Source organism: Natator depressus, chromosome 19 (assembly GCF_965152275.1).
Source record: "Natator depressus isolate rNatDep1 chromosome 19, rNatDep2.hap1, whole genome shotgun sequence".
In the NCBI taxonomy this organism is placed as follows: Eukaryota; Metazoa; Chordata; order Testudines; family Cheloniidae; genus Natator; species Natator depressus.
Window position 1 is genome coordinate 7,034,308 of NC_134252.1, and position 20,203 is coordinate 7,054,510.

Below are 20,203 nucleotides of genomic sequence, written 5' to 3' on the forward strand. Positions count from 1 at the left end.
GCGTGGCCTCGCAGCGGGCGGGGGCGGAGCCTGTGAGGCCCTTTCCCTCCCCCCCCCAAAGCCCTAAGGAGCTCGCGTTAGTTAGTCGCGACTCGAGCCTAGGGGTCGCGTCTGAGATGGCGGCGGGTGAGTGAGTCTCCCCCGAGGGAGGGAGGGAGCGCGTGAGTGAGTGAGTGAGTGAGTGAGTGAGTGAGTGAGTGAGTGAGTTCTGACCGGGGGGGCCCTGACCCCAACTGCCACTTCCCCGTCGCAGCCCAGCTGGGGGGGCCCTGACCCCAACTGCCGCTCCCCCCCCCCCCCAGCTGGGCTGTGACGGGGGCCCTGACCCCAACTGCCGCTCCCCCCCCCCCGCTGGGCTGTGACATGGGGGGGCCCTGACCCTAACTGCCGCTCCCCCCCCCCCCAGCTGGGCTGTGACGGGGGGCCCTGACCCCAACTGCCGCTCCCCCGTCGCAGCCCAGCTGGGGGGGCCCTGACCCCACCTGCCGCTCCCCCCCCCCCAAGCTGGGCTGTGACGGGGGGCCCTGATCCCAACTGCCGCTCCCCTCCCCAGCTGGGCTGTGACATGGGGGGGGGCCCTGACCCCAACTGCTGCTCCCTCCCCCCCCCTCCAGCTGGGCTGTGATATGGGGGCGCCCTGACTCAAACTGCCGCTCTCCCTCCCCCCCCCCCCCAGCTGGGCTGTGACATGGGGGGGGCCCTGACCCCAACTGCCGCTCCCCCCCCCCAGCTGGCTGTGGCACTGAAGGGGTTCCTCCCAGGGACCGTGGGGCGCTGAGAGAGCGCAGGCCTGTGAGTCCCTGACCACTTGGGAACAGCGTGGTGATGGCTTGTAGCCATCTCCTTAAGAAGGACGTTGTAGGGCTGTGCAGAGAGGGGGCCAGGCAGCTGGAAGCGAGTCTGTCTCGGCTGGCTTGGGGCGCAGGGGGAGGGCCAGAGCCCTGGCTCCGGGCTCCCCTCCCCCCAAGATGGACTTGTCTGAAAGTCACTGATTTCTGTGCTAACATGTTCTGTTCCACGCTGTGTTCCTGTCGACTAATAAACCTTCTGTTACCTGCTGACTGAGAGTCAAGTCTGACTGCGGAGTTGGGGTGCAGGGCCCTCTGGTTTCCCGCAGGAGTGGCATGTGACGGGGGGAGCCCTGACCCCAACCACAGCTGAACCCCCTTGCCCTCCAGGTGGGATGTAATGGGGGTTCCTGACCTCAACTTTCCCCTCCAGATGGACTGTAATGGGGAGGAGGGGGGTCCTGACCCCTTGTCCCCCTGCTGAGGTGAACTCTGGGCAGGAGGGTGCAGCCAAGAATAATAGATATTAAGTATATTTAAGATATAGAGTGAAACATAAAAATTAATGTTGGGTGATGGGGTCTACAAGTTGAGGCCTATAAGGTTTCACTTAGCCATATTAGGCCTAAGGAGCGTTGGCATAAGAAGGTGGCCCAGGAATAACCCTGTACCAGTGAAATTACAAGGTTACTGTAAAGAATGTGCCAGTGGGTGATGTTAGGGAAAAAAGACCGCAGTGTACTTGTCTAGACCCCGAGGCACCCAGTTGTAACATCATGAGAAATTCTGCAGGTTACCATGGGAACTAGTTTACAGAGAGTATAATGAGAGTAAGGGGAACTAAGGGATAGCCAATGAGAAATGAGGTGCCCCTAAATTAGTGGGAAGTGGAAGTATGGATGAGGAAAAAGGCGTTGGAAGCCTTATGCATATGTATGAGTCTTAGTGTGTGTAAGCATGATTCAATAAAAAGTGAGCCAGCCTGTGGGGGAGGGAGGGGCAAAGAAGAGGAGAGATGCTAGGATGGCAACCACTGGTGGTGGTGGTAGTAGTGATGAGGAGGAGGAAGATAATCACTGACTCTCTATGGTTACCCAGCAGGAGATGTGAGTGATGCTAATCATAGGGCTAAACTTCACACTCTTTCTCTATCTGTTGTATTTTAGTGTCTGTGGGATTGTTCGTCTGCTTAGTGCACTTTTTAATAAAGAGACTTGTAATAAATTGCAGTTGTTTCTTATGTGCTTCTAGCATCTTTTATTCTAATGATACTGATGATCATCATCCTGATGTTGTAGCCCTCAGGAGACCAAACCTTCATTGACCATTGTGGTCTAAGTGATTGATCAATATAAATTTACCACCAATCCATTAATAAGGCTACAAGGGGCACTGCCCACTCCCCAGTCAGAGCCCACCTCTGAAGGGCTCTGACTGGGGCGATACTGCCTCCTGGTACTCCCTCCCTCTTCCTGATTGCCCCCAAATAGAATGTGATCTATGGGCACTAAATGCCCATTCCTTTAGAGACCTCTGCTCCCCAGAAAGTGTCTGGCTTGAAGGAAGACTCCTCTCCCGCTACCTTGTATGTGGGGAGTTGCCCATCACACAGAGATTGCCTATGAGAATGGGAAGCACTACCCACCTAAGTAGGTAAGTGATCAGCCCACTGATGCCCACCCAGTGGGGTGTTATCCATCATGTGTGGTTCGGCCTCTGGCACTAACTGCCACATACACTTAGAGAGGAAGGGGAAGTAGAGAGCTGAACATTCTTCTGAATTCCCTGACTAATATGAGAGCCCCCAAAAGGGAGTAGCAGAGGAATTTCCTCATTCCCTGATATTAGTGTAGGAGATACAGATTTCCCTTTAAAGGGGTGAAGAGGGAGCTGGGTGGGAGATGTACAAGCCAACAATTGCCTAGTTATCCCAGCACTGGAAGTGAGTGGAAACTAGTGTGTGTGTATATTTGTGTGTGTGTGTGGGGGGGGGTGTGCGTGAGAATTTCTGCATAAGAAATGGATTAGGTAATGTAAGAGAGACTTGTTCCCTTGGGTGGACTCTAGAAACAGAAAATAAAAATGGATGTGATATTTATACCTTGAGGCTGCCTTTAGAAATGAGGATAAAGCTGGCAGAAGGAAAGGTGGAAAACCAGGTATTTAATTGGAAGAAGTCAGAGGAAAGGCTCAACAAAAATCAGTGATGATGAAGTGGGTGCTGTTCAGGTGAAAGGAAAACTAAAAAGGGAGAAGATGTAGTCTATAAAATGTGCTAGGTTTAAAAAATAAGTAGAAATTAGGCTAAATATGGAGGAGTATGAAAAATTGAGCTTGTTAGTGGAAGTAAAAGTTAGAGATAAGTTGGAGATAGCAAGATGGGAAAATGGAAGGTAGCAAGGACATGACCTTGAGTTATGTTGCGGTTATAACTGGTTTTAGCAGCCATTTTTAATGGGTGTTTTTGAGAATTTGGAATGTTTTATTAAAATGCTATCTATACTGATAGCATGGAAAGGAAATTGGTGCAGGTGTTAATTTAAATAATCTGTAATGTAAAGAGCCAATAAAGAGGTGGCAGAATGTGAATATGGTAATAGATTTAATGTTAATTAGTATTTTAATAAGTTACAAAAGGAGTAGCTTTGCTAACTTGGGGGGAGCTCCAATTAACACCAAAAGCATACAGCTAGGTTACCTGATTATAAAGCTATACTTCATTTTGTTGTCAGTAGGCTGATCAGCTCATACACCATTCCATCTTTGAATGTGAGTATAATTTTAGTACCTGTGTAAATGGTACAGTAATTGTATGTCTGTTTGCTTAACTAATAATTTTTCTCTTAAGTTCTATTGTTCAAAGTGTCATCCAGGGTCCACTGCTAAATTAAATTGTCTGTACCCAACCTAGAGCCTCGGACCTGGAAACTAAGTTTGATTTAATGTATCCTTATCTTTGACAATTTAATATTAATTGGGAACATTTAAAAATCAAGGTTACAAAGGCTAATAGGTATTTACAGAGGAAATAGACCAGTAAAAAGGTGTGAATAGAACTGAAGTCTAGGCAAGGGATCTAAGGGTCTGAATTGCATATAGCTTTGATGTAAAGGAGTAGGATTTCACTTTACTTAGCTACTAAGATGCAATATTCCAGTCCATATCGGTATTTAATATTTTTACATTTCATCTTTGCTCTCCAAGTTTACTTACAGCTAACATCCTGCCAATGTCTCTTCTAACCTATTTCTTTCTTTACTAGGACGTAGAGAGATTGAGCCTTGAAACTTTTTTTTTTTTTAAACTTTGTCCAATGGCAGGTGTCCCCTACAACTTAAAGTGTGGTTCTACTCTGAAAATGGACTTCTTAACTCAGTAGACTTGCTCCCTGTGGGTATTCAGTCAGGTCTACTTTACTAACAAGTTTATTTTTTTTACTTCAGTTAGTCCTGCAGAGTCAACGCAGCCCTGGGGCAAGGAGCTGGACTCTGTTCTGGTTCACGTATCAACAATAGCATTGTTACTTAAATTCTGATTGCACAACCTGTTGATGTGTGAGGCAGAAAGTACAGTACCCAGGTTGACTTTCAGATGGAAAGGTGAGTCAGCAGGGATGGCAGTTAAAGAAATTATCTTTATTTTATAAACGGAGCAGGTAAATATGTTAGAACGTGTTTTGCTAAAACAGTTCTAGTAAAATCTTGGATAGCTTCCATATGTTCTACTACTTCAAGTGTTTATTGTTGTAATAGAGTAGTCCACCACAGAGCAGTACCCTGCAGGACCCAAACCAGTTCTTAGTTTTCTTTTATTTGCTCTATTTCTTCTGTTACAAATATTTGTATCTGAATTGCAAAACATTGTGCAAGTACAGACTACCATATCAGTTACCTTCCCCTTTTTCTTCTAAATATGTGGCTGCTCCCTTCTGTATTTCCTTTCTTTCCTGTGTTTAGACTGGGATGGTAGCCAGAAGCCCTCTAAGCCACAGGGCGGCCTGATTTTCTCTTCTATATAGTGTAGCTCCCTAACAAACCCCTCCTCATTAGACCCAGTAAGCAGGCAAACCAATAGAAAGTGTGAAGAGTATGGACAAAAGGTGTTTCTTTATCCCAGTTGGTCAAAGGGGACAGAAAATACCTCCCACTATTGAGACTAACTGATTGAAGAGAGTCAGATGAATACTAGGTTCCCAGACTGATATTCTTACAGAGTAAGAGTTTAAAAAAAATATGAAATCAAGAGTTGCTCAGGAAAACTACTATAGGTTTTGTTTGTGGGGTATTTTTGGCTAATGAGGCCTATATGTAGTGTGTTTCTATCTATTTTTCTTTTTTAATAAGTATATGTATTTGGGATAGATTCTGGTCTAGTAGCTATACTATGGGGCTAGCCATCTGCATAGCAGGCCTAGGAAGAGGATGGCGTTACTTTGTTGTAGCCTATAGGGCTGGCTTGCGTTATTGCTGAATGTAATAAAGGCAAGGAACATACAGGTCTGTATCCTGTAAGACTGGCTCTCAACCTTTCCAGACTATTGTACGCCTTTCAGGAGTATGATTTGTCTTGCGTACGCCAGGCTTCACCTCACTTTAAAAACTACTAGCTTACAAAATCAGACATAAAAAGACAAAAGTGTCACAGTGCACTATTACTGAAAAATTGCTTGCTTTCAAATTTTCAAGTCATTGTATGAAATTTTAGTTTGTATTGACTTTGCTAGTGTGTTTTATGTAGCCTGTTGTAAAACTAAGCAAATATCTAGAAGAGCTGACTTACCCGCCTGAAAGACCTCTGCATACCACCTGGGGTATATGTACCCCTGGTTGAGAACCATTGCTGTAAGATATTAGCTTAAACAAGTTAGCATAAGTATAGTAGGTCTGCCACCTTTGACGTAGATAAATGGCCTGATGGTTATCCTTAGATTTTGGGGAACTAGGAATAGCTTGCTTCGTGGCAGGAATTGAAACCTAATGGTAAATGGCAACCAAAGGAACATGGAAATGATAACCGCCAACCTGCTTGAGCAAGAAGTGACGGATATGACAGTTAGCTAAATGGCATTAATATGTATTAATATCCTAAGCTATAGGAAAAGTGCACCCCAATATCCTGAGGGTGAGGAAGTTAGACTTGGACATGGAAGGCTGAGCATTAGCTTAGGGCAAACCACCATGTTGAATTAGTGTATTTTTCCATCATTAGATCCTTCAGCTCTATTGTTATTGTAGCCTACAGGGCTAGTCTGCTTGCCTGCCTATATAGCTTTTCTTATGGGTTTCTTATTTTTTTGTGGGTTTGATTATTTGTTTTATTATACTAGGTTTATAGATTTTATATTAGAGTATTTTTGGCTGTAACACAAGGGACCTACAGGCCACATCCTGTATGCGGAGCTAAGGCAAAGTTAGCGTACATATGTTTGGGACCTTTCACCTAGATAGGTGGTGATGAGCTAAACCATAAGGTCCATATATGGTTGCGACCTTTAATGTAGATAAAGGATGCATTGAAGCAGGTTGGCATAGGAGAGCTACCTAAGTTCATACCCTCTTTAAACTTAACAAGTACACCACAAAGAACTTGGAAATAACCGGTTAGGACGGAAATAACAAATGTGAGAATGAGCTAATGTCATTAACATGTATGTGTGTCATCAGTATGTACGAACATACCCGCCTCTGGAGCAAGTGTACCCTGGCATCTTGTGGGTGAGGAAACTAAGTTTGGACATAGAAGGAGGGCTCAAGTGTTCAAGCTCTGTAAGAGGAGTGACCCACTGTGCCAAGGAAGCTTCTTCATTCTTAGTTTATTATCCTTTTGTTTATTAGTCTGTTGGTTCTTAATTGTAAGTTTTACGTCAGTGAGTTAAGTAAAACTCTAAGTTAGCTTCTTTAGTCTTCTATAGCTCTTAGCTTCTCCTAAGCAATGCACCTCCCACTCCTGAATTGAGGAACCTGGACCTGAACTCTCTTGGTATGCCAGAGGCAAGGCTGGTCCTTTGTCTCATACCAGGTTATCAAGGAAGGGTGTGAGTATATTAATCAAAAGCTTTATAGTGCATAATATCACATGTATCTCTAGAACAATATTATTTCCTTTGTAACTCTGATTATTTTACCATTTGATTGCTATTTGATTCCTATTCCATTTATCTCAATAAAAGTCTTTAAGGCTACATTTGTCTCAGTGTGAGCATCCTTGTCGTATATCCCAAGTGTCCTTGCAAACTCTGTGTAGCCTGGTTCTGGGACAAGAACCTTATTATCTTCTAATCAGATTAACTGGTGAGCCTATAACCCAGATTATCTAAAATGATAATATTAACCTCCTTAAATCAGGCAACATTGTCTACCATCCATCTCGGGCATTGAGAAACTTGGACCATCAGATTCGTTTGGCATGCCAGAGGCAGGGCTGGTCCTTTGTGTCTCACCACCAGGTCCTCAAGGAAGGGTGTAAGTATGCGAATCTAGGAGCACATCCAAAGAAATATTACCTATTAAAAGGATTAGGTAACATTATAATATTATATTATTTAACCTTTTTGTTTGTTAGTTTTCTTATTTAAAAATGATATAATGCTATCTCACTAGAGAGGGAGGAAAGGTTTGAGGCTTCATTTAGTATGCAAACTGCTCTATGATCCTTGGATGAAAGGTGCTATGAAAACATACAATATTTCTTTATACAGTCTTTTTTGAGGCACGTTACACTGATTATATCAACAGCTTAAAAGAAAACCGCATGCAGTGGTCACTGTATTCATGATTTAGACTCTGTTAGTGCTGGCTAATATAGCTGTTGAAATTAGACCTCTGACCCCTCTCTATGTGGGGGATTGCTCATTAGCTTGTCTGGCTTACAGGCTATAATTCTCTAGCTGATGTTTGAATAGCGTGAGCAAGCTCACTCTGTTATGACTTAAATAAAAGTTATTAAAGGTTATAATAGCCAGGAGTGAAGGCTATGGAGGCCAGGTATCTTCAGACATTGGGCTACTTGCTCCAAGAGTGGATGCTGATAGGCTCTTCCCTTGCTGCTGCATCAGGAAGGACTAAATTTAAGAGAAACAAAGGCAAAATATGTGCAATACTTTCTTCCTTAAAAGTTAGGCAGCAGAATGCCCTAGATTTCAAAGTGACTAGTATTTCTAACATGGATCAGTCACAGGATGAGTGTAAGCTGTTCTGGGCCAAGTGAAAATCCAACACTTAACTTGCCCAAGGTGGAGAGGTGTACATCTGTTTTTCCAGAGGACTGCGAAGGGAGTAAGATTAGCTGAGATACGAACAGGTGAGAAACACTCCTTTAGTTCACTTATGTTGTTTTTTCTTTGCAGGCAAGTGGGATCCGTCCTGTGACTGACTAACTTTCTGGAAGAGTGAAGCACATTATAGGCTGATTAGAGGCTCAGTAAACACTGGTACCTATTCTGCCCTTGGTTCTAGTGGCCAAAGCAGAAGCAGTGAGGTCACTTAAATACAGAGACCAACGGCATCATGGAAGACAGCTCTCCACATTCCTCTGGGCTTGGTGTATATCCTAATCATAAAGTGACTCTTGTTAATGATACAATCCACAGGACTAAAAGGCCCTTAGACTTGCTGGAGGAGGATCAGCCCCTGCAATCAGCTGCTAAGAAACGGTGCCACTTGAGTAATTATTGTAGCACTCCATGTCCATCAAAGAAACTACCACTATGCTCCCCAGATTCTGCCTGCTTCCCTGGCTGTCTGGATGATACTGAGCTGGAGAACATTGTCATCAGAGTTTGTCTTCCAGAAGACAGTGCGGTAGCCCTTTCTGTGGATACAACTAGATGTTTTGATGATAGTGAGCCAGATGATTCTTTGCTGGAACCCTCAGATGATGAGCAAGGGAACTCTCCCTTCAATTATACTGAGGAAGAGTGTAGGGAAATGTTAGCAGATGATTGCTTAGGAGATGACCAGAACTCCACTGGAGAGAGTGCTTTAGTGACTCTAGATGTATGGGGGCAAAGTGAGAAGGAAGTGAGTAGCAACTGTAGTTGGGCATCAGTCCCCCCTGAAGGCACAGAGACATCATTCAGGACCATAGATGAGTTAGTAAGTAACGAGTCTCTATCTCAGACTGGCTCTTCAGTTAATACTGGATATTTTCGAATTCTTGAGAATGAAACAGCTAATTCTGAGGGTGAAGGATGCTTGAACGTGGGCTGCTTGAAATCAAATCAAGTCATTTGTACGCTATTTGACTGTGATCTTCAGGGGCCTCTAAATCTTTCCCCAACTGATGCAGATTCAGTAGATCAGCCAAAAGGCGATGATGGCTTGGAGAAAACCGGCGAAAAAGCTTCACAAGTAATAAGAGATGACCATCTACAAAATGCAAGCAAACAAAGTATAGAGTATGATGAAATCAGTTCTAATAGCTTGGCTGTTGAAGAGTCCCTTGAGTCCCTGGTTTCTAAAGAGCAGCACAGGGGGGGCATGGATAATGTGGAAAAGCTGCCATCAGAAATCAAAGAATCCTCTTCCTTCTATGATGCGCACACACAATTTTCCACATACTCTCCTGACCCTGCCTGTAGTCAAAGTAAGGACAAAGTGGAGAATACAGCACCTGTACTGCTACTGCATCCAAAAACCTCTAATGTCATCTTAAATCAGGACCCTTCCAAAGGAACAGACAATGGATTATCAGGGACCTTTGGCTCCCAAAAGGAAGATTTGAGCCAGGAATCCACGTCTGTTGAAGAATCATCAGAGAATCTTAAAGTAACAGCACACACCTCTGTCTCTTTACTCTTATAAAGCAGCCTTGCCTAAGTATTTTTGATAGAAAATGTTTTTTAATCAATATGTTTTAAAGTGAAATGTTTTTGTCTTTCAACAAAGCCATAAGCTTGTGAAGCAGAACAGATAAGCAGTAGGGTGGATGGATCACACACGTTTTTATTTAAACATTATAGGTCAGATGTCAGTAGCAATATCAGAGTGCATACATGGGTTTGCAGCCTTGCACAATAAGTAAGCTTTTCTATAGGAAAATAATGCATCTTAATGGACACAGGAGTGTCTTGTCAGGCTAATCCTCTTTCTCCTCCTCTATCCAGTTAAACTCTGTAGTCTTAAACCAGGATTGTGGGGAAGACACTACCTGTGGGAAGAAGCTAGGCAAAGTCATTCCTGTGCCACAGGTGGAAGAAAGGTAACATATTAAACATACCTTAGCTCAGCAATTCTCACACTGGTTTGTGGAGCACTCGCTAGGGGTCTGGAGAGCTGGCTGCTCACAGGGTAATAACTCTTCTCATTTCCACTTGCTAAATTGCAAGTAAATTTATTTAATGCCCTGTTAGGTAATATTTTCCATGTAAGCGATTGCTGTAGTTGTCACAAGGGTTACTTGTGAATGGGAGGGGAGGTGATTCAAGCTGTCCTGAGTCTGAGAGGCGGTGTCTGAGACACTGTTAGGATGTAGTTCATATTATGAATGTGTGAGAGCGCCTGCTGTGGTCACTGTTCCCCTTTATCCCTTTGGTTTCCAGCAGATGGCAGCAACAATACAGCAGGCCAAAGATAGGGAAGCATGTTAACTATCGAAGCAGGCAGTATGCAGTGCTGTTGTAGCCCTGTCGGTCCCAGGATATCAGAGACAAGGTGGGTGAGGTAATATCTTGTATTTAACAGAAATTGGTCCAATAAAAAGATACTACCTCACCCACCCTCTTTAAAGCAGGCAGTCTGTGAGATGGGGAAAGATGCTGACATGATCTTTTCTTACTCCTAGATTTGCTACGCCCTTCCCTCCACCTGCTTCAGTTCTGAGTCTCACTCCAATCAGACTTTGGTGCTTCCTGCCATTGTCACTCCTCAACTTTCCGTAGGTCACTGCTAATGGGAGACAAGCATCCCCTCCTCCCACAGGCTGAGAGCAGACTTGTCAGCTGTCCTGCTCCTAGGAGTGGCTTGCCAGATCTCCTTCTTACAACTGGTGTGTCCAAAAGAATAGTGCTATAAGGACCTTCCATCTGTATTCGCCACACAGGAAATCATGGTGCTGTTTGTTACATGGAGCCTTGCTTGACAGGTACTTCAGAAAAATTAACTTTCTTTTTCTTTTTTTTAAAGACCAAAACAACGGATATGCATTTCTGAAGCAGAACTTGAGCAAAAGAAGTGTATTTATATCCAATGTGTGCGTGCCCATGTAAAGAATTCCATGGATCCTACACCAGGTAACCTGCAGTAAGGATTGGGATGGGGTGAGGGGAAGGCACAGACCAAACCAAAAGGACCAAATTTTGTTAGTTTGCATTCAGCAAAGTTGGTTCAGATATTATCATTTTTTAGGTAGCAATAAGAATAATGTTGCCTGCTCCACTTTTGGAGACTGTGGGGTCCAATCCGTGTTCCCTCCAATTTTTCCCACGGATGTGCAGAATTAATTTTATGCACACCAATATGGAGATCATGTGTAACTCATCATCTCCATATTGGTGCACATAACAAACTTCATGTGGTGGGGGTGGGGCCGAGGGGTTCGGCGTATGGGAGGGGGCTCAGGGCTGGGGCGGAGGGTTGGAGTGTGTGTGTGGGGGGATGAGGGCTCCAGCTGGGGGTCTGAGCTCTGGGGTGGAGCCGGGGATGAGGGGTTTGGGGTGCAGGCTGCCCCAGGGCTATGGTGGGGAGAGAGGACGCCCCCCAGCCCTCTCTCCCCACAGCAGCACTTGGGCTGGGGGGAGATCCTCACCCCACCACGACAGATCCACGCCGATGCTGGGGGAAGGGCGCCTTTCCCCTGGCCAGGGCTGGGTTGGGGCTGGGGGAGAGCCATCTCTCCCCTGAGCGCCTGCGCGGTGCTTAATAGGCTGCTGCATGGCCGTGCAGCTTAGAGGGAACTTAGGGTCCAATATGTAACCACCCCCACTTTGGGACAACCTCAGAAGCAGCTTCTCTGCCTGTAAGAGCTGCGATAGACAAGGAGTTTGATGCACGTGCTCAAGTTGTGTGGTAAATGCAGGTCAAAAATTGGGACTTTGGGCAGTGAGGGCATTACACTTATAAATTGGCCATAAAATGCAAAATAGGAGAGGTAGACATGAGCGCTTGTCTCTGGTGGTGCTTAGTGATGGGAGGCCATTCTTCCTAGCTGGCAGCATAGAACTTAAAATTGTGAAACCTTTAACTTAAGTGCCAAGTAGTAAGGCTTGAAATTCCTGCAAATACCTTCCAGGACTCTTAGGCTGTGCCCCTCTCAGATCAGTCCATACAAAAGCTATTGCTGACAGAGGTTAAAGAAGAATCTCCACGTAAAGAGCAAACATGAATAGTAGATGAAGAGCTACACCTGAAGGAATTGTGGGTGGAACTGAGAAACTCCAGAGGTTAAAGATGGCCCTTGCGGCTTACAAAGATGGCCTCAAACTGTGTTCGTTTGTCAGGCTTTTCATGGGTGTGGTAACTGTCCTTTCTTGAGAGTTTCAAGAAACTGACAGTTGTGTTGCTGCTCACATGGAGCCGCCACTTCTCTGGGCAGTGCAAACAGCTGCAGAGCCATGGGGCTGCTTTCCAGTCTATGAATATCGCATACATAATGCAGAGGGGACTCTGCGAGGAAAACTAATTATGACCCGTTTTCTCCTCCTTTCAAATTAAAAATGCAAGGTGTATCTCTGAGTTGTAGCAAGTCAGGCAGGAGCCTGATGAATGAGGCTGGCAGGATCTTCCATTTCACTGAGGAAGAATGTTGTGTGTGATGCACCTAATTTTTTTGCTTCTTAGTGGAAATGTTCCAAATAACTTTAGGCTTGGAATATAGCGTGACAGGTGGGAGGGTTTTTCCAGTTGAATCACATAAGATCCTTTCTCCATACACATATTAAACCCAGTGAGAATTTGTAATCAAACCCTGTCAAGGAGCCACAGCACATGTATTGTAGCTGTGAGTAATTCCTCCTGGAATCTAGGCCAGAAAGCCCACCAGATCTGTGCCTTTTGCTGGGAAGGGGTAACCAACCACGTGACTGAAAGTAATACCTCATTATGCCACCACTTTTAGTCTTTTTTTGTATTGTAGGCTGTCACTTGTACTTTGGCATTTAACTTCATTGTTCACACTCTTCTGCATAATCTTCCCCACACTTCTTTGTTGTAGCACAGCTCTTGTCTATCATTTGTATGTTGCCTGTTTCCATTGTAAGCTAGTTTGGGGCAAGGACCTTGTCTTTTTACCTGTCTGTATAGCACCCAGCACAATATTATACGAAAACAACTTTCCTGTGCTCATGTTGGTGGCTTTTGTGGGCTAAACCACTTAAAGGTAACAGCTCCACTAACTGCCAACCATTTAGTCTTTATGGATATTGGATAGTTTAGAAGGAGTCCATTTTCTGAGCTAACTTTTCCCTGTCTGGCAAAGTGAACTGACCCAGTGCAGAATAAACCTGTAGCTTTGGGTCTATGGATATCCTCCAGGAACTAGGGAATAGAATATTTCCAATGAAATAGATTTGTTTGCAGCTTTCCACATGAATCTAAATGCTGCAGAGGCTGTGTCCTGGCAGATGTAAAATTGTGATGTGATTTGAACATCTGTTTCCAAATGACTGGCTGAAACTGTCCATAATTGACCACAAAGAAATTTTGCCAGCTGACCACTAGCTTAGTATTCAAACTTCATTATTGGTCTTTATTCAACCATAAATAGAATCAAATCCTTCTTGACGAGATCCTCATTGTGGATTCTGTTTGGTCCAGAATCATTTGTCACTAGTGATGAGGCTCCCTAGTTTCATAACTGGAAGTGACTATTGTTGTGGCTCTTGGCATTGAACGTTCACCCAGTTTTGTTACTTCGTCTTGGTCTATAAGAGAGAGAATACAGAACAGCTGAGAACCCCCCCCTTTTTTTTAAAGGGCAGGTGAAGAACAAATTTAGTGGTGAGGTTTTTTTCCTCTCCCTCTGTATATCCTTCTCTTGATTTTTGCAACATTGTTCAGTAAATGTGCCTTTGGAGGATATTGACGACATAATTATACATATTGAATAGTGCTTGCACCACCTGCTGCTCAGACAACTTTCATGGCATCATGTGGACTCTCTTCAGACTTGTAAGCTGTTTGGTACCTGGAAAGCAATACTAGCTCTTCCAATCTGGTATCTAATAGCTTCTTTCCTTAAGAGCTCCTCTGCTAGTAAAACTGTACCAGGAGTTCTATCCAAGGGCAGATTGACACAGCATGTTAGATATACGGGGCTGCCTCCACTTGGAGGTGACCTGTTTATCTCCTCTCTGGAAACACATAATTTGCATTGTAATGCTTCCCAACTCGATCATGCCATTGGCAGCTGGGCAAAGACATGATGAAGCTGGATCCTCTGGGGCAGAGAGAGAGGAGACAACTTGTGAAGTGCCTCAGGGAATTTTTAGGACCTGATTTTATTTAATACCTTTAATTTATGAAGGTTAACTATCTTTATTAAATAACATGTTGCAGATTTTTGGGAAATGTTGCAGACAAGGAGGATTAAGTCATACAGGGGACCTAAGGGCAGAGGTTAAGTGGGTTCTGCTGATTTCACTGATGCTTTTGGATATAAAGTATGGGGGAGTGCCCTTCTAGGGAGAGGATCTATGGTGTGGGCTGAGCTTTCCTGAAGGAGAAATCCTAATCCCAACCAAGTCTGGGAAGAAGGCTTGAATTGGTTCTTTCAAACAAAACCCCCACCCAAACCCATAATAAATTCAAATCCTGGGAAGGGGGATAAGTTTGGACTTCAGAGTGTATGGGCTCTGTTTGTACAGCAGGTTGGGAAAGGTGCCTACTCACAATGAGACTTAAATTGTGTTTGGGGTAGGGGAAGCTTCTGGGAGTCAGCTGTTCCACGGTAGCATTACCTCCATCCCTCCTACCCCCTCCCCTAAGCCAAGCCCAGCGTTAAAGCAGAAGCTTCTCTAGTGGGAAGCCAAACGCAACAAGTAAGGGGGCTGAATTTTTTTTTTTTTTTTAAGGGAAGTTTAAGACTAGTGACCAGACTTTCAAAAAGAACTCAACATCCAGAAGTTCCCACTGAGAACAGTTGAAGATTCTTGGTATCTAAATGAGGGCTCAGCTTTTACGAAAATCTGAATGTAAATGTATAGCTTCTCCCCGTTTTGCTATTTTGGGAGGATAGGGATGGGAATATATCTGTTAGCGCAGGAAAATAACTCAGTGGTCAGGGAACAGACCTGGGAGATGAGATCCAAGTTCTATTCTTGACTCTCATGCAGACTGACCGACAAGTCACTTTGTCTCTGTGCCTCCATTCCCCTTTCTCCGTCTGTAAATAGCGATGACAATTTTTATTGCTTTCGCCAAAGCACTCTGAGATCTTTGGATTAAGTAGTGCAAGAAGCGCCAAGTATTTGAAGAGTCCAAAAATTCCAAGGAGACCAGATGCTGATAAAGAGGAGCAGGGGATTATTTCTATTGTACAGCATTGGTTCTCCACTGTGATCCAGGAACCACTGGTAGTCTGGAGAATTGGCAAGTTACATGGTGTTGGCTCTCATTTTCAGCTGCTAAAAGAAGCTACAAATCTTAAATGGCTGCTTAATGTTACTCTTCTATGGAAACAATTGCTGTGATTGCCAGTGGAAAGGGAAGTAGCTTATGTTTTTGTGAATGGGTGGGAGAAATGTCCATAAAACATGTTAAAATGTGCTCCATGCTATGACACTTTTGAGATGCTCTGCTGTACGGAAAAACCCTGCACTGGCCCTGAGGGAGTGGGGGATGGACAGAAGACCCTTATGGAAAAGATCAATTACCAATTTCTGTCTTATAAATAAAACTATGGTCCTGATTCTGACCTTTTCTTCTGGCTTCACATCACGCTGGGGTAAAGTAGAAGGAAAGCCAGCTGAACAGACTATTGCATTCCCCTAATCTATGGCTGGTGTACAGAAGACTTAACAGCTCTACACCAGTCTTCTATTACTGCGCCAATGTTCTAGGGCTTTCAGCAGGTAAGGAGATCTGGCCAGAGTGCCTCTGCGCTCTGTCCCCAGCAGCTGAGAACAGCAAATGGATCTAAGTTACATCAGCCGTACTGGCAAAAAGTTTGGGGTGTGGGGGATGGCCCAAAGATGGCATGACTGAAACTCAGTCAGGGGCCCTGGTGTAGAAAGAGTAAGAACTTGTGGGAAGTTGCTTAAGATAGATAAACTGGAAGAAATCACGAGTCTTCCAGGGACTTCTACTCTAATCTAAATGGATTCAAAGGGTGAGTTGCTGTCTGGGCTGAACAGCTCTGCAACATGTGCATGGTGGGTGTCTGCATGTTGTTAGCCCTCTTGGCACTTTGCGTTTCTCCGTAAACAATACTGGCTGAACACAGACTGTGGACTTTCAAAGAGCCATCTTTAGGAAGTGTGCAGTTAAAAATGAATGGCCTCTTGTCAGACTTGGGACTGGTCACTTCAAACAGAAGCTGACGCTCCAATGGGTGAAAGAGAGGTGGGGCCAGTCTACACAGATGCACTCAGTAGGCAGTCACTTCCTGTGGAATGAAGAAGTGTCTCATGTAGAACCACTCCTAGTGTTAGCAACATGACTGCAGTAGCAAGATGGGAAAAATACCTGCGTTCATGTTGGTTGAGGAAGGGCACTGTTTTCTGTTGGTAGCAACATCATAACAACAGACTTCTGCTGTAGTGTGCGTCACAAGTAGTGTGCAGTATGTAGTCTCGGCCTGCATTACCAGACACTGAAGCGAGGAGTGGGCAAGAGTACAAGCATTGCAGATATGGTCTGAGCTATTTTGTGACCTGGACACACAGACTCATGTATCTTGCCAAACCATCCGTTGCATTCCCTTACCAAGGATTCATGGTGTGAGGCCTTTGGAGAACTACTGTATCTACTGAAAGGGCTTGTTCTGTGCAGTAGGTAACCCTGCTGCATGAGCAATAATGTTACATCCTTTTCAGATGTAAGTGACTGTGGACAGAGATGTCTCTTGCTACACTCTGATTATAGACATGTGCAAATGGATCCTTGCAGTGAACCGTCACTGCAGTGAGGAGCTGAGTCCGCTACTTGGCAAGCATCATGGCAAGTAATATCCTACTCATGTCAGTAGCAGGTGTCTGCTTCTTCTCTGCTTCCAGGGAAATGTTGCACAAGTGTCCCTGAAAATGGACATGTGTAGACCTCTTGTCTTTTGGGCAGACTCTGTTTGTCCCATGGTGTAAGACCAGGAGCAACCTTATGAGCTGGGGCCAGAGTTCCCATGCTGCTGCTGTCTTTTTTCCAGCTTCATGTGGCCTGCGCGGTCTCCCATTCACTCCTTACTTTGCTGCATTGCAGATGCCTTAAATGAGTTGTACGCACTGATGGATAAGGTTGCCAGCAGGGAGTACCGAACCCAGGACCGCAGATGGCAGCATCCATCGGACCTCACCATGAGGTATGGCATCAAATGTTTGTAAGGAGGGGAGGGAGCAGAGGAAAGCCCCTCTTACAATGGGAAATGAAATAGGCTTTACAAAGTAACTTGTTCAGGAGCTTATTTCCGTTGGAGGTGTTTTGTTTTGACTTTTTTTAAAATTCACTTTAAGAATATGAAGTAGCTAAGGCCTGAACACTGACCTTTGTTTGAAATTGTTATAACTTGAGAAGGAAGGTGTCCTGGATTCTAAATATCCATTCAGAATGTAATGCTCACCAGAAGTACCTGACTGACACTGCTGGAAACAAAATTTCAAGCCAAATCAAGGTGACAACACAAGTATCTGGTAACAATGTTTCTGTGTCATCTTGCCAGTGTAACACTTACTTTGAATTTTGTCCTCCCTAGAGGAGGTCGCCCCTTCTTCCCGCCCCCCCCCCCCCCCCCCGGCTTCATCTCCAACTCTTCAGAGAGGCTCCCAACACAGGAATGAGTTGTGATGGTGACCTGTAATATGGACACCAATCTTTCATGACTGAAACTGCCAGGCCACTTTGCTGTTTTAGGCCTGTTTAATCACAATAACTTGTGTTTGAACCACTGTTGTAGAACTGAAAAGCTGTTGGTATGAATTTTCCTTCTCCTAAATAACTATATTGATAGTTAATTTTTTTGTAAGCGTGACCCCACCCAATGTCTCATGGTTCCCCAGATGGCTCTGCAGTTAATAAATATTATTTCCTAGCCATGCTAATATATCTGCCCAGACCAAATGAAAAGACTCAAGAGGAGCCAACTCTGCTATGTGCAGAAGCGGGAAGGCAGCATCTGACAGCTAATATGGAAAAGCTTTGTTTTCCTGCATCTGAAAGTGTGTTGTAAACAAGTTAATGAAAATGGAATTGCGTTGTGGAAATTTTTTTGCTTGTTTTATTTTAAGTCCTTGTAGGAAGTATTTTTTAGGGTTTTTGTTTGAACAAAGCCAGCAGCTTTTTCAGAATGTACTAGATCCAAGAAATGGCAATATTTGCATGACAACAGCTCCTTCTGTGGGAATTTACTTCTCATTTAACTGTCATGAACTGAGCAACCTTCAGACTTCTCTGGCAGGCCATGGAGAGACAGATCTCTGCAAGGAGGGTAACAGAAAGCACTAGATAATGCTCCTAGAAGGACTCTTCTTGTACTCTTCTACTGTATCTAACATAGCAGTGTGGCAAGATAATTTTCTTTTAAAAATTTTGGCAATAGAAAAGTGTCTGCAGACTGCAAGTGCCACGGGATGAGGGAAGGCATTTGCAAATTAGCCACTGTTCCTGCTGCTCTTGTATGCATGATCCTACACACCATATTTGCCTTAATTATTCTGTTACCTTTATTCCCCTTCTGTTCTTGCAGAAAATACCCAAGGTTCTCCAAGAAACCCACCCAAAAGTGCAGCCTTAAGCAATGGGTGAGCAGGAACTTGGCCCACCACCGTCGCTTCCAGGACATTCCTGACCACTTCCAGCGTAGCTCTGTCACAACATCCTCCAATGTCTGAGCTACTTGTTACGGAGGGACTGTGCTCTGTTTTTTCTACATTTAAAGTTAGTTTTTAATTGTCCTGTAGCTTAGCTGTTTGTCTCTTGATTGTTTGATCTATGGATTGTTCTGTTTTTTAATAAGGCCAGTATGAGGATTTTGTGTGTCTTTGTTTTGGAGACCTTCAGAACCTCCTTTTTAAATAGAAATTAAAGATGTGATCTGTTCTGTACAGGTAACTCTTTGTAGCATTTCTTATCAGTATTTTCCTTTGAAACAAAAGCAAGCTTTCCAGAGAGCTGACAAGCAGCGGTGTCCCCACTGTTCAAAAGGAAGTCACACCGAATGAGAAATCTAACGGATATAATGCTTCAGCTACAGGAGCTGGATGATGCAATTTAGAATGGAAATCTTTTTGCCAGAGCCTGGGCTCAGAACGAAGCTTTAAGTTTTTTAGAGCAACTGCTAGGTTCCCTTAGGACACCATTAATGTTGGAATCACCTGTGTGGTCGATGTCCTTTTTATGAAGGTTGAAAAAGGCAGTCTTCTGGGTTGACACATCAAGTTGGCATCAATTAAGAGCCTATTTTCCCCATTCCTCAAATTTACTTGCCTCCCTTGTTTGTCATCTTTGGTTATAGCTTTTCTTTGTGAAATGTTACATGTAGATTTGCACTTTGTTGATAGTGTTTATAAATAATTTGCACTTTCTAAATGTCTCTTGTTTTTGATGCGACGCTGTGTGTGTGTGAGTCCTTTCCTGTCCTCTGCCCTTTCTTGCAATCTAGTTTTCTACCCATGTTTTAGGAGTAACAGCAACTGTAATAAAGGAGCCAGCTTGCTCTAGTTGGAGAGCTGGTCTGATGCTCTGAAGTGAAGACAGTCGAGGGATCTGAACGAACAGCAAGGAGAGAACTTGTAGCTTCCTCCATATGTTTAATAGCAGCCTTGATGTGAATGCTTCCTTAGTTGCTTGCCTATTTTCTTGTGAGTCCATATTGGCTCTTCTGCTGCACAAGGCCTTTCTTGGACCCTATCAACAGTTAAGTGGATGTGTTCTGATCTCGTGTCCCCTTACGTTAAACAAATTCTTCAAGGAGGCTTTCTATTTTTTTTAAAGGGCAAGTTAACCAAGATAGCCTGGGTCATTGCAGTGAAGAAAGATGAAGCTTTCATGTTCACCCTATCTGGCAAGGGCACAGAACAAAGGGTTGCTGGACTGGAACTTCCCTTCCTTATAGGATGAGGTGGAGTAAATGATTAACAACGGCCTCCTTTCCTACTCTTGGCTTATCAGCTGTCTCAGTGTAAATAGCAGATATGCTTATTGCTTTGCATTGTGTAGTTCTAACCTAGTCCATGGGGCAGAACAACAACACATTGTAAAATCGACAAGTGAAAAATGAAGATCATTTATTGAACTTAATACATTTATTTCCATCTAGTTATTTATAGAAATTTA

General features: G+C 44.1%; 1 protein-coding gene across 4 annotated transcripts; it reads left to right on the forward strand.

Annotated features, from left to right (window-relative positions):
• The first annotated feature begins 10 nt into the window (after positions 1–10).
• On the forward strand, positions 11–19,401 carry S100PBP (S100P binding protein). 4 transcript variants are annotated; one of them, XM_074934647.1, is made up of 6 exons: positions 11–126; positions 8,134–9,553; positions 9,892–9,986; positions 10,910–11,016; positions 17,135–17,234; positions 18,615–19,401. In XM_074934647.1, exons 2-6 carry the CDS (start codon positions 8,294–8,296, stop codon positions 18,757–18,759), a joined length of 1,707 nt encoding a protein of 568 aa, XP_074790748.1. In that variant the 5' UTR covers positions 11–126; positions 8,134–8,293; the 3' UTR covers positions 18,760–19,401. The 4 variants fall into 4 exon arrangements, with proteins under 4 accessions (XP_074790748.1, XP_074790750.1, XP_074790751.1 ...); XM_074934649.1 differs by having other exon boundaries at positions 8,134–9,136; XM_074934650.1 differs by having other exon boundaries at positions 8,134–8,881.
• The last annotated feature ends 802 nt before the right edge of the window (positions 19,402–20,203 follow it).